Source organism: Linepithema humile, chromosome 6 (assembly GCF_040581485.1).
Source record: "Linepithema humile isolate Giens D197 chromosome 6, Lhum_UNIL_v1.0, whole genome shotgun sequence".
In the NCBI taxonomy this organism is placed as follows: domain Eukaryota; kingdom Metazoa; phylum Arthropoda; class Insecta; order Hymenoptera; family Formicidae; genus Linepithema; species Linepithema humile.
The window spans coordinates 14,985,529-15,000,267 of NC_090133.1; the positions used below are offsets into that span (position 1 = coordinate 14,985,529).

At 34.0% G+C, this 14,739-nt stretch overlaps 2 protein-coding genes across 3 annotated transcripts; one reads left to right on the forward strand and one right to left on the reverse strand.

The window, feature by feature from the left end:
• Nucleotides 1-543: 543 nt before the first annotated feature.
• Nucleotides 544-4,341, reverse strand: LOC137000357 (histone H1-like protein HC2). 2 transcript variants are annotated; one of them, XM_067356646.1, is made up of 4 exons: nt 2,613-4,340; nt 2,135-2,546; nt 1,825-1,951; nt 544-1,750 (listed from the first exon to the last, which is right to left on the reverse strand). In XM_067356646.1, the coding sequence occupies exons 1-4, from the start codon at nt 2,682-2,684 to the stop codon at nt 1,741-1,743; spliced, it is 621 nt and encodes a 206-aa protein (XP_067212747.1). In that variant the 5' UTR covers nt 2,685-4,340; the 3' UTR covers nt 544-1,740. The 2 variants fall into 2 exon arrangements, with proteins under 2 accessions (XP_067212747.1, XP_067212746.1); XM_067356645.1 differs by having other exon boundaries at nt 2,135-4,341.
• A 4,678-nt stretch (nt 4,342-9,019) lies between these two features.
• On the forward strand, nt 9,020-14,341 carry LOC137000729 (uncharacterized). The gene has a single exon (XM_067358079.1). The coding sequence runs from the start codon at nt 9,020-9,022 to the stop codon at nt 14,339-14,341; it is 5,322 nt and encodes a 1,773-aa protein (XP_067214180.1).
• The last annotated feature ends 398 nt before the right edge of the window (nt 14,342-14,739 follow it).

A 14,739-nucleotide genomic window follows, 5' to 3' on the forward strand; every position in this document is an offset into this window, starting at 1 on the left:
GTGCAAAGAGTCGACGAATTCGACTTCCCCGAGTTGCGCTACGGGAATTCCTTGCACCAGGTATCAAGGTTCAACAAATTCGACTTCCCCAAGTTGCACTACGAAAATTTCGCACACGAAAGAGAGAGAGAGAGAGAGAGAGAGAAATATGACATATTTTGATATAAAATCTAAAATCTCTTAAAATATTTAGTTATCGATAATCTTACCGTAATATTTTTATGCACAGAATAATAAAACAAATCAATACGTGTAAAAAACCCATTATTTGAAGAAAAAGTATGCAATTTACAATGTACTTTTTTAACAATTATGCGTTTTCTTTATACCACTTGATTCTCATTATTCTAATCATAAAAGTATTACGGTAAGATTATCCAGAACTTAATATTTTTAGAGATATTTTAATTTAAATTTTATATCAAAATATGTCAGATTAAGATATAAAATAACTCGAAAAGTATTAAAAAAAACTTCTGAAAAGTATGAAAAAAAAAATTATGTTCTTTAATCTTGTTAATAATATTTTATTAACAAATAAACTGCCATATAATAGAATTTTATTAGTATTAATGAACGAAGAACATCTCATCGACGTTGACATCGATCCAGTCGCAAAACTTATAATTTAAATAATTTAATTAATATGTTATTAAGTTAATATAAATGTTACATTCAAAATGTAGAAAAATAATTTAAATTTTGTCACATAATTAATTTTGTACATTTCTGTACATTTTTATATTAACTTAATTACATATTAACTAAACTATTTTACATTATAACACGTCTTGTGTTTTATATAGCATTTAAGTCATGTGAAACAGATGTTTCATTGATAATATTAAAAAATAACTAATAATATAAGTATTGCGTTTGATATATCACAATTACGCTAGATGAAACATAATTAGTGTCATTTGAATGTTCTAACTACATTATTTTATGTTTAACATGTCTTTGATATCATATCATAGTTTTTTTCGCATATTTTGTAAAAATTTTAACATAACCGTGATATGAAGCCAAAGATATATTTCATATCAGCTATCCATAACTTTATATGAATGGGGCAGTTAAATCAAAGACATGTTACAACTAAAAATAGTTTAATTTGAATATTTGAAATAAAACATAAGTATTGCGTTTGATATCACAATTACGCTAAATGAAACATAATAAGTGTCGTTTCGAATGTTTTAACTAAATTATTTTATGTTTAACATGTCTTTGATTTGATATTATAGTTTTATTTCGTATATTTTGTAAAAATTTTAACAAAACTGTAATATCAAACCAAAGATATTTTATATCAGCTATCCACGGCTTTATATCAATGGGGCAGTCAAACCGAAGACATGTTACAACAAAAAATAGTTTAGTTTGAATATTCGAAATAAAACATCTGTTTCACAAAATGTAAGTGTGATACAAAATACTTGTGTTAGAATGTAAGATAATTTAGTTAATATACAACTGACTTAATATAAATGTTACATCTAAAATGTGCAAAAATAATTGAAAAATAATCTCAATTTTGTCACATAATTAATTTTGTGCATTAATATTAACTTAATTACATAGTAACTAAATTATTTCGCATTCTAACACAAGTATTTTGTCACATCACACTTACATTCTGTGAAACAGATGTTTTATTGGTAATATTAGAAAATAACTAAAAAAAATTTTTTCTTGAGCGATGCGACGAGCCGCTTGAACACCATGACTTGATAATACTTAATTGTTTCTGTAAAATAAATGTAATAACTATACATGTAACTATAACTTGTAATTTTTAGAAATTTTTTAATGCTTTCTTACCTTCTTCCTCTGCCTCTTCCCCTGTGTCTGCCCCAGTGATGTGGTGCCATGGATAGCTGATATAAAAATTTCATAAATCGTTCCTGCTGTCGGCGAGCTCCTGCGGCTCTACCTCTCGGTCTATAATCTGTAATTATTAAAATTAATTTAATTACATATGTGTTTTTATAATAGTACAAAGAAAAATATATTCTACGTAATTACTAAAAAATAGTGCGTAGGAAAATATGCAGTACGTAAGTACTAATAATTATACACTATGTAAGTACTAATATATGGTACAATCTTTAATAGATTAAAATTATGTTACCTTGTCTGTTTTGTTTCGACATTGAACCAGCGGCGACGGGACCGGCGGCGACGGAACCGGCGGCGACGGAACCGGCGGCGACGGAATCAGCGGCAACGGGACCGGCGGCGACGAGACCGGCGGCCACGTCCCGGACGGCAACGGAACGGGCGGCGACGGAACGGGCGGCGACGGAACCGGCGGCGACGGGACCGGCGGCGACGGGACCGGCGGCGACGGGACCGGCGGCGACGGGACCGGCGGCGACGGGACCGGCGGCGACGGGACCGGCGGCGACGGAACCAGCAGCCACGTCCCGGACGGCAACGGAACGGGCGGCAACGGAACGGGCGGCGACGGAATGGGCGGTGATTAAATCGACGTCGACGTCGACATCGCCGTTGAGGAGCGATTCTTCGTTCATCATTAGTATCTGCAATTTTATTGTATTAATTTTATTTGTTAATAAAATATTAACAATATTAAAGGAGTTACTTACATCGTCCTCCATCCTCATGCGTTCACAAATGTCGAAGCGGTCCGCCATAGGTCCCCACAGGGCAGAGATCATTGAAGATCATTGAATCGATAATTAGTACAGATTTGAAACTTTCACAATAATATTGTCATCACTTCGACAGCTGGTAATGTAGTTTGGAGTAAGTTCGTGTAAATGTACATTATGGATTTAGTTATCATCGAGATTATCGATATAAGTAGATCTATATGTCGCGACTATGAATTCGGGATGTCAATGTTCAGTACTTCATTGATCAGTGAGTGTAAATATTGACGACAGAGTGTACCAGGTTAACTGCTTAAGTAGTGTTTGGTATAAAGAAGTGGCTACATAAGTAAGTAATGCATAGTTATTATTGTTACATTACATTTCCATTTATTTTATGTATTATCTTGTAATTATTGTATATGTTTTCCTAACTTTTACAGGTATTTGTCGATATGATTTTCTTGCGCTTACGTTTCCATTTAATATTATACATTAGACAAACGAAATCGTTGTAATATAATGGTCTATTGCCTTCTTACATAAATACAGTTCGTCGAGTCAATTCAATTGTCTTAGGAAATAAATTAGTTCTGCGATTTATTTATCATTGATGAAAACATATTTCTTTAAAAATTCAACAAACCGTTGCTTGACCAATAAATAAAGTTAGATTTATTTATAGATATACAGACACATGTGCAACAATTTTTGATATTCTGTTTTTCTATCCATTAGAATTTGTTCTGTGGGAGTTACATAGAAGAAGCCTGAGCTATAAAATAAAATAAATCTGCGGCTTTATTTTACTTTGAAGATTTTTACGCAAATAACTGTAATAGTACAGACTTTCTGAAGCTTACTTATATATTATCTATACTTTCTGGAGTTTAAAATCAGGTAAGAAATAATTACTATTATTAACATTTCTATTTATTCTATTTATGTATTATCTTGTATAATTATTGTATACATATGCTTTCTTAGCTATCACAGGTATTTATTGAGTAGATATGATTTTCTCGCGCTTACGTTACCATGTAATATATTATGCATTAGACCAGTGCTCGGAATTAGTTGAACATTTGAGCCGATTTCCGCGGGATACGCCTCCTTTCCTCTTCTTACCGCGCGCGCCGCAGCCGCTAGGGCCAGCGCCGCCGAGCGTTAGGAGCAGCACTATCTGATTATAAGTGGGTTCTTCTCCCTATTTATTAAAATTAAAAAAAATGTATTAAAATTTATTAAAAATTAATTTTTTATTTTTAAATTTATTAAGTGGAAATATTTCAATAGATTTCCATGTCACCTATGAGGTACTAATGCTGACGCTTTTTTTTTTAAGTGGTTTCCCCCGTAGGCCTATTCCACTAAAGATAAAAATAACAAATTCTTAATTTAAAAAAAATATATAAAAGAGATTTTCTTAATTAGATTTTCTTGGCCTTTTATGAGAATGAACAATTGATGCAATAATGTAGATAGAAACCACTTTTAAAAAAACGCGTCAGCATTAGTACCTCATGAGTGACGTAGAAATCTATTGAAATATTTCCACTTATTAAATTTAAAAATAAAAAATTTATTTTTAAATTTATATTTAAATTTTAATACATTTTTTAAAATTTTAATAAATAGGGAGAAGAACCCACTCATAATCAGATAGTGCCGCTCCTAACGCTCGGCGGTGCTGGCCCTAGCGGCTGCGGCGCGCGCGGTAAGGAGAGGAAAGGAGGCGTTTACCGCGGAAATCGGCTCAAATGTTCAACCAATTTCGAGCACTGCATTAGACAAACGAGATCGTTGTAATATAACGGTCTACTGCCTTCTTACATATTTCTTGGAACATATTTCTTGGAACATATTTCTATTATTCATTTGTTGAATTTATTATTGAACAATTATTGCAGTTGTTTAGTTAATAAAATTTTATTTATTATTAATATATATACATATATAGGGTGCGGCATTTTAATTCAGACTCCAAAATATACAAGGTGTTTCTGAAAGGTCTTCTCAAACTTCAAAGGCGTATTCTAGCGGTCATAAGGATGAAAAAAGTTCTTATGAACGTGTCCTACAACGCTTTCTTTTCGAGATACCTTTTTTTCTCGACAATACTGTTCTTGGGCGCTGAATTGCGGCTGGCGAACATTTCGAACATTTACTTTGATTGTTTTTTGGATTTAATACTGCACTTTCCAATAAAATTAAAAATTTCATTAAAAATTAAAAAATGATTGTATCTTGAAAAGGAAACATTGCAGGACATATGTTTATAGGAATTGTTTTCATCAGGACCGCTAGAATACGCCGTTGAAGTTTGAGGAAACCTTTCAGAATCATGTATAAAAAATAAAAATGAAAAGAAATGTTTTAAACAAAAGTTGTTTGCTTCATAAAAGAAAAAGAGATAGAGATATTAGTTACACCTTGGGTGGAGATGCTTCAAAGATTTAAAGATCAATCAAGTTTTCTTAAATGGAACTCTTCTAATTTTTTTATAAATCGATTCTTCACCATATTCGACGTAAGAAGTTGTAATGATAGGATGGCCAAAAATTGAATAGTTTAGGAGAATTTTTATACTTTAATTTGACATAATTTTACATAAAGTATGAAATATTTCGTAATATAATCATTTTTCAATTATCTTATCTATATACTCTTCTGCACAAAATAATGAGAGGAATCAATTGGTATATAAAAAACACAGTTATTTTTAAGAAAAAGTATGATAATTTGCAACAAGCAGTAACATATTTTTTTTTTAAACATTGATTCCTCTCATCATTTTGTGCATAAAAGTATTGAGATAAGATAATCGAAAAATGAATATTTAACGAGATTCTATCGTTATAACTTTTTACATCGAATATCGCGAGGAATTGATTTATTTAAAAAAATTAGGGTGGCATTTAGACGTTTCAATTTAAATGCCGCACCCTGTAGGTTGTATATACAGTGTGTCCCAAAAGTTCAAAAACTGTTAAATATCTCGAAAATAAAACATTTTTTTATTTATAGGAAAATGTTTTAGAAAAAACTTGTTCGCTTTGAAGAGGAAGCAAGGAAAAGGATATTAGTTTGACTATGAGTGAAGGCGCTTCGACGATTTGAAGGTAAACCTCATTTTTTTAAATGGAAGCGCTCTAATTTTTTTATATAAATAGATTCCTTGCAATATACGCTGTTAAAAGTTATAAGGGTAGGATGGTCAAAAATGGAATAGTTTTCAAGATATATTATATGCATATGTTTATTTTCATTTGACATAATATTTCTACCTGAATATTTATAAGCACAAAATAATGAGAGGAACAAATTGGTGTAAAGGAAACATATAGTTGTTTTTAAGAAAAAGCATGAATTTGCAACAAGCAGGTACATATTTTTTTTCTAAACAACTATTTATTTCTTTACACTAATTGATTCTTTTCATTATTTTGTGCATACAAGTATGCAGATAAGGTAATGGAAAAATGACTATTTTATGAGATATTTTATTGTTTTAGTAAAATTATGTCAACGTATAAAATATCTCATAAACTATTTAATTTGTGGCCATTCTACCTATATAACTTTTAACACCGAATATTGCGAGGAATCGATTTATAAAAAAATTAAGATAGAGTTCCATTTAAAAAAACTAGATTGACTTTCAAATCTCCGAAGCGCTTTCATCCAAATTAATATGTCCATCTTTTTTCCTTTTTCGAACCAAACATCTTTTGTCTAACACATTTTCCTATAAAATGTTTTATTTTCGAGATATTTAATATAAGTGTAGAATTTATGGAATAATTTTTTTTTATAAGCAAGGTTTATAAACAGGATTTATTTATATAGAATAGAAAGCAGCAAAAATTTTTAGGAGATTGCATTGATGATTTAGTGATAATAAATAAATACTATTTTTAAATGTTAATGTGATTACTTGATTTTCAACTATTCAGAAATACTATACAGAAGATAAATGTAGCTTCACTTCTTTATAAGCAAATTTTCTGCAATATTTTATTTAGTATAATAATTTTAAATCTCTGCATATGTTTATTAAAATTATTTTAAACTGTTCGCTTGCTTATTGCAAAAAAACTTGTACAAAGTTTACAATTATTAATCTAAAATTTATAACTTGTTTGTTTTATGTATTAATACACTTTTTTTATTTTTCAGATCCAGAAAAAAATTAGAAAAAATAATCGGCTGCTCTGGCGCTGTATAACGGCTGCCGTAAGCGCTGAATTAAAATATCGGCTGCAATAGCGCTGAGTTTTGGCCCTGGCTGGCTTGTCCTAGGCGCCAAATTAAAAAATCTGATATAGAATTCTGTAACTTTAATTATTCGTTTAAGGTGATTGTGACACTTGCATGACTAAAAGACTGCCCTAAGCGCCATATATCTGTATAAGGCTGCCCCGAGCGCCAGCTCAAAATGCATCATCAGTGTCACAAGTTCTATTATGGCAATAAGGAAAAAGACATTTTGATTTCCAAAGAATGGTTGACAGAAACGATGATAGATAGTTTCCATGCGTTACTCGAAAGAAATTCTGAATATGCACCTCGACCTGTATGGTTGACGATATTTCCTGATCAGATTGTTCCACTCGAAAATCTAAAAAAGAAGCATTTGCAAATACTGCACAGTAATTTCGCGGGCGGACATTGGGTTACTTGTCATTACGACGCAAAGTCTGTTATTATATATGATTCTCATGAAGGCAGTCGTAATGCTAATAAGCAAAATTTGAATGGAGAAATTCGAATTTTTGTGGAGAGATTATTTCCTTTTCATGATTTTCAAAACAATCCGATAGTCTTTCCTACAGTCCAGTCGCAAGTCGACGGTTGTAATTGTGGTCCTATGGCGATTGCGTTTGCTACATCGATTCTGTTTGGCATAAATCCTTGTATTGTGACGTACGATCGATCTTTGCTAAGACCTCATTTGTCTGCAATGTTTGCAGGACAAACAATCACTCATTTTCCGTACCTCTGTAATTCAACTGCTCCATTAATGTTATTACCGTTGGAGACATTGAAAATACGAGAGGCGGATGCACTGAGAAAAAGGCTTGCACGTAGCAAGGAAACTGAAGAACAGCGTTCAAAACGACTCGAGAAAGATGCTTTTTCTCACAAACAACAATATGCCAAAAACTGATTTTTTATGCACTCAAAAGCGCAATAAATATAAACAGGACCCTAAAATAAAATGTTATAAAATGTGTGAGGTATATAAAAAAAACCCCAAACCGAAACGCCAGATAATGTGTGATCAGTACATACAAGATCCCGAAACACAACGTCAGAGAGTGCGTAATCAGTACAAAAAAAATCCTGAGGAACAATGTAAAAGAAAACGCGACGAGTACCAAAAAGATTTAGAAAATAAACGAGCTCAAAAACGCCATAATTACTCACACCAATTGCTGTACAATCGGCAAATCAAAAGAAAAAATTATTTTAAAAATGCTGCACGTGAAAGAGATCGCCGAAGAAAATTTAAACACAAACATTCTGACTCAAAAAAACTGTACAACAAAAAGTATTATGCAAAACGTGGTAACAAGTCTATCGTACAAAGATCAAAGACGATCGAGAGAGTAAAAGAAAAATTCAGTACTGTCCGATCTTGGCAAAAGTGTTTTAACTTTCCAAAATGGTCAGAGTTCTATATTCGACGGATATCGAGGAAAATTAATAAACCGGCGATATGTGCTCGATTGGAAGCCGAATATATATTCAAGTGGTGCATGATAGCAAAAAAATCGTACGTCAATGCAGCAAGAAAAGTGTTTTTGTATTTGAAAAATGCTGCTGAAACCGCACTATTGCGATTCAATGAATGTAAGACTTTGAAATATCCAAAAAGCGATCGAATTAGAGCTCTTTGTGGCTCATCCAAACATACTTCGTCTTCCGAAGCATACTTTTTTGAAACTGCTTACGAGCAAAGGAAAAAGTTTGAGCAACCACTTATAATAGGACAGTCCTCTTCTCATGGAGTGATAAATGTTTTACCGTTAATGGATAACAATGATAAAAAGTCAAAAATATGGCACTGTGACGAGAAACGATGCCGCATAAGTGATATTTCCTTGGAAAAGTATGTGAAATTGTTGGAAGAGTTTGAAGGAGCTACTATAAAGAAGATAATGAATGCTAAATTCATGGCGCGGCTCAAAAATTGTTCTGTTTCACATATGAGTAGCAGATTGGGACATCCTCCGGACTGTTATGCGAATCCAAATATTTGCGAATCATACATTGCAACGATAAGCACTTTATCGCCTCATTTTCCTCTCGTGAGAAATATTCGAATAAATGTCTACAAATTGATAGGCAATTATAAAAAATTTCATCATTTGTTTTCAGCTTTGAGATTTGTCAATATGGATAAATTGCTGGAAATTTCCAATGATGCAAAGGTTAAAGCAAGATTTTACAAAAACAATTTGACCGTTAGTTTGGACGAGGAAAAAATTTTGTCGCAAAATTACGAAGCGTTTACAGTTATGAAAAAGAGATTGTTGGATACACCACGTTTCCCTTGTGTCTCTTGCGAAAAACTATGTGTGAATAGTGACGTTTCTGAGCTAAAAAAGCTGAAAAAACCAGTAGAGGGACCTTTTTGGAAAAACTTGATGACTTACGTAACAGAACACAATAGCGATACTGGATTAATTTGTAAGTTTTGTTTGGGCAAATTACGGAAAGGCATGTTGCCTTCTACTTGCGTTTTGAATAATCTTGCCGTAAAACCATTACCGGATGTTTTGTCGGATTTCAATGATTACGAAAAAATGTTAATCAAGAGAATGAGCAGCTTCCAAGTAGTGCAAACAATGGGCGCTGTTTCGAACAAACATTTGCCGCACAGACAAATGATCCGTAAAGTAAAAGGTAGAACATTTCATTTGCCACTTCCTTTACAAGAAACATTGGATAAGATATGTCCTCCGGAAAATCCTATAAATTTGAAACACGAGTTGCACATTCTCGTTCGAGGTATGCCTAAAAAATCAAAAGTTGTTTGGGAAAATTTGGTGGATATTAATAAAGTGTTTAAGGCTTTGCAATGGTTAAAAGAAAATAATCCGCACTATTCGGAAATTCGTCTTCCAGCGTCATCTGATGATTTATTAAATGAGAAGTTGCAAGAAACAGAATATCAGATCGTCGATGATGGGGGCGAGGAGAGCAATAATGACGAAATAGATGAGGTGGTTGAGGACACCGTACAGCAGATTAAAGATAATGACCAAATCGTTTTGAAACGTAAGGCTTTCCTGACACAAATTACCAAAGACTCGGGTATTAATGATCAGTATACGATATACCCAATGCGCGTGAAAAGGATTGATAACGAATCTGCACTCAAACTTTATCAAATGTTAAAAATCGAAGATGTTCCAATGGATAATCGTTATAAATATCTGGATGTCATGTGTTTCCCCGATTTATATCCAGAGGGTATCAATGGACAACGAGAAGATAGAAATTTTGCATTACCGGAATATTTATTCATCAGAACGCGATTGATGTCGAAACACAATAGATTCAGATTGAATCCGCAGTACTTGTTTTTCCTTCTTCATGATACTAACAACCGACAATTGAAAAACGGTATATATTATACGATGATGGTTGCTAACGCACGAGAGAGATATACTGCTGATAGATACTTGAACGAATTGAAAGACGAACAATTGGAATCGAATTTAATGAGTATTTTCGGAAAACTGAGAAATACGGATCAATTTTGGCGACAACCATCCAATAATGTGAAATGCATGACTCTGCATTACGGCCCAGCAACGTGGTTTTTGACTTTGAGTCCTAGTGAATGGAAATGGTCCGATTTGGGTGAATATTTACGAGACATGAATCCCGATAAAGAGAAGTTAAGCATTAACGAACTAATCGCATATGACCCTGTTAGCACGTCTAGATTCATGTGCATAAAATTCAAAGCCATGATTGATTTTATTCGTTCAGTTGATAACCCAATAGGGGAAGTAATCCACTACTTCTGGCGATTAGAATATCAAACTAGAGGTATCCAGCACATGCATTGCTTGATTTGGATAAGAGATGCTCCTGTGCTAGGAAAATCGCCGGATGAAGAAGTTGTTTCGTTTATTCAAAAATACGTGACGTGCGAAATTCCAGATAAAAACGTTTCGCCAACATTGTACGAAACGGTTACAAGTGATCAGAATCATAAACATAACTCGTATTGCATGCGTACAAAGAAAACCGAAACAAATATTTACAGAAAGTGTCGGTTTGATTTTCCGCGATCAGTTACGACAAATTTCGTTTTAAGAGACGTTGTCACTTCAATAGTGGGTAGAAAAAATTTACGCAGTAGAAGCAGGTTGTACGATCTTCCTCGCAAGAAGTCGGAGAGGTTTATTAATGATTATAATCCGGCTATCAAATTGGCTTGGGAGGGAAATATGGACATACAATTTGTTGGAGAAAAATCAGAGTTTTTAAACTCGTATTTAACAAAATACACGACAAAGTCGGAAAAATGTAACATAGACTTTGAAATGATAGATTCCAATAAGCCTTTGGCATCGAAATTGTGGAATTTTGCGATGCGTCGTTTGAATAACAGAGAATGCGGTGCTTTAGAAGCTGCGGATACACTATTAGGGCATCCCTTGTATGGTACGGATTGTGATACCATTATCAAATGGATCGACGTCAATGAAGTGAGAAACAGAAAAGTTAAAACATTCAATGAAATTACAGCTCTCGATAAAAATTCTACGAATATCTATTGTCCGTCGCTCATCGATGATCATTATCCAAACAGACCTAAAGAACTAGAATCATTGAATTTGTACGATTTTACTAGATTCTGGGACATTGTAAAACAGATGCCAAAAAGTGACGAGGTCGAATATTACGAACTGGTATCGCGTTTATTTGTAAAGAAACGAAAAAAGGGTAGTTTAATAAACCATTACCGATTCAATGTAAAAACTGAACCCGAAAAGTACTTTTACTCGCTGCTTCTTCTGTTCAAACCATGGAGAGATTCGAGTGAACTCAAAGGTGCGTACGAAACTTACACGGATGCCTTTAAGAATTCAGAGACTGGATTGACGAAGGCAATGAAATATCACGAAAGGCTCGAAGAAATACAGAAAGCTTTTGAGGATGTTACTGAATTGATCAAGAAGCGTGAAAATGATTTAAAAATAGCAGACGGAGACAAATCTGATGACGATGAACTGGATTGCAATCCAGTACAAGCTGACGACGCGATGAAAAATCTGGAAGATTTTGGTAAGATTGACGCCCCGATTAATTTATCGCAAATGATGTCGCAATTGAACAAAGATCAGAAAAGAGTCTTCGACAGGGTATGCCAAGTTTTACAAAATAAAAATCATATTCTACGATTGTACGTAAGCGGTGAGGGTGGTACAGGAAAAAGTTTTCTTATTGAAACGATCAAACATTGGATCAAAATAAATTTGAAAAAAACGACTGCGATATCTGCTCCCACGGGTATTGCAGCATTCAATATCGATGGCCTGACAATCCATAGAATGTTTCAGCTACCCGTCACTCATGAATCTACGCCTAAGTACGTGCAATTGTCAGACGTAATCTTGAAAATTTTGAGAGACAAATTGAAGAATGTCGAACTATTCATAATCGATGAAGTATCCATGATTTCGAATGTGACACTTATGTTTATCAATCTACGATTATGTGAAATTTTTGATACGACAGATACAAATGATGGTTTCTTTGGTAGAAAACACATTCTCTTGTTTGGAGACTTGTTGCAGCTTCCTCCTGTAAAAGGACATCCTCCGTTCGTTAAAATGTCTCGATCAGATGTTCAGAAGTATTTAGGTACCATGGGTGGATTTGACTTGTGGAGATTGTTTGATTACGACGAACTCTTGATAAATATGCGACAAAGAGGCGACAACAGATATCGCGATATACTTTCTAGAATACGAATAGGTCTCATAACGGATTCTGACATCAATGTACTTGAATCAAGAAAAATCATTTTCAAAGAAAATAGTTGCGACGAAAGATTGAATGAACTTTACACTTATATGAATCAATTACCGACCGATACAATATGTTTATTACCTACGTGTTATTTGTGCAAGGTTTTGAACACGGCAATGCTTAATAAAATCGACGGCGAGGAAATTCTACTAATAGCAGAAGATGATGTCGACTGTGCTCCAGCAATGAGAAAAAAAGTGCAAAAAACCTTGGAAGATAAAGATGACAAAGTTTCAGAAACGGCAGGCATTGAAAGAGTAATAATGATTAAAATTGGTGCTAAAGTGATGATTCGACGAAACATTGACGTAACTCTGGGACTTGTCAACGGAACAATAGGCAATGTAGTTGCGGTTAATCGTGCTGCTGATGGAAATATTTATTCCGTCACATTAGTTACTTCGGATAACAAAGAATTCGCAATAACGAGAGTAGACATTAAATTCGAGATATTTCACAAAATAGTGGTACATCGCAAACAATTTCCATTGTCCCTCAGTTATGGAATAACTATACACAAAAGTCAAGGCGTTACGTGTAAAAATGCAATGATGGATCTGGGAACGACTGTATTCAGTGATGGTCAAGCCTATGTAGGTTTGTCTCGAGTGAGTACATTGGAAGGCCTACATTTGATAAACTTCAATCCGGCATCAGTTCAAGCACACTCAGGAGCCATTTCGGAATATAATCGACTAAGATCTTTGTTCAAATCTCAGCTGCCACAAATCGATTTATCCAAGAAAAAGGCTATAAAAGTTTACGATCGTCGATGGACCATACCTAGTATCATTGATAATGTACAGAATCATGGTTGCGAGGAATCAAAAAGTGTAATTACGTGGAAAATATACGGCCTTCTTAATGACGATAATGTTTCGTGTTACGCTAATGTAATATTGCAGTGTGTATTTCATTGCGTGCGTATCAGGCAACAAATACTAAAATATAAAGCATCGAACGCATTGACTGATGCTATATGCGCGTATACTGAGCGTAAATATTGCAACGTTCAAGCGGTTAGAAGATCTGTCGGAGAATGCTTCGAAGAACGAATACAACAAGATGCTTCGCAATTTTTCATGGCTCTAATGTCGACGTATTCTGAAATCAATGATATATTGGAACACGAATTGAAGCACGTAACATGTTGCTCAAATGCCAAATGTAATTACACGGTAACTACGTTGGAAAAAAGTTGTTTGCTAATATTACCTATACAATCGACATTAAAAAGGAAAAGAGGTGTCACGCTACAAACTTTGATTGATTCGGAATTTTCCAAATGGGAAACGATAGACGGCAGTTGTAACGCATGTAAAGGTTCCGTTCTGAAAAAGAAAACCGTAATCGAATCGACTTTATCCATCTTAGTGATACAGCTCAATTTATACACTTTTGTGAACGGTGTTTGCAAAAAAATTATCAACAATCGGATTAACGCCGTACCGACGAATAATATCACGATAGATAAAAAAAAGTACAAGGTAATAAGCGCTATATTTCACGAAGGCGAAGAAATGAATCGTGGTCACTACACGTGTATGTTGAGAGCAGAAAAAAAATCAGAATGGTATTGCTCTAATGACATGAAAGTCATTAAGAAAAACTGGCCCAAAGGAGCACAAGGGGCGTACATATTGTTCTTGGAGCAGATTAAGTGATTTTGGAAATAACTGCATTTAATGACACTTTCCTCGAATGTAAGTGTCGGAATTTCTTTGTAGTAAATTTACGTGAATTTTTTAGATCCGGAAAATTATAACAATTAATCGGCTGCTCTGGCGCTTCATAAAAGCTGCCGTAGGCGCTGAACTAAAACATCGGCTGCCATAGCGCTGAGTTTAGACTTGTCCTAGGTGCCAAATTAAAAAAATTATTTTTGGGCCCCAAACAAAAATTATTTTCGCAATTATAGCGTTTACGGCTGCAATAGCGTTGAATTCAGGCTTGCCCTAGGCGGTCAATTAGAAAAATCTGGGATAGAATTCTGTGCACAAAATGTAAAAAAGTAGGTGATATAGCACAAAAATTCATAAATGATAAGATCAGGCCAAGTTCC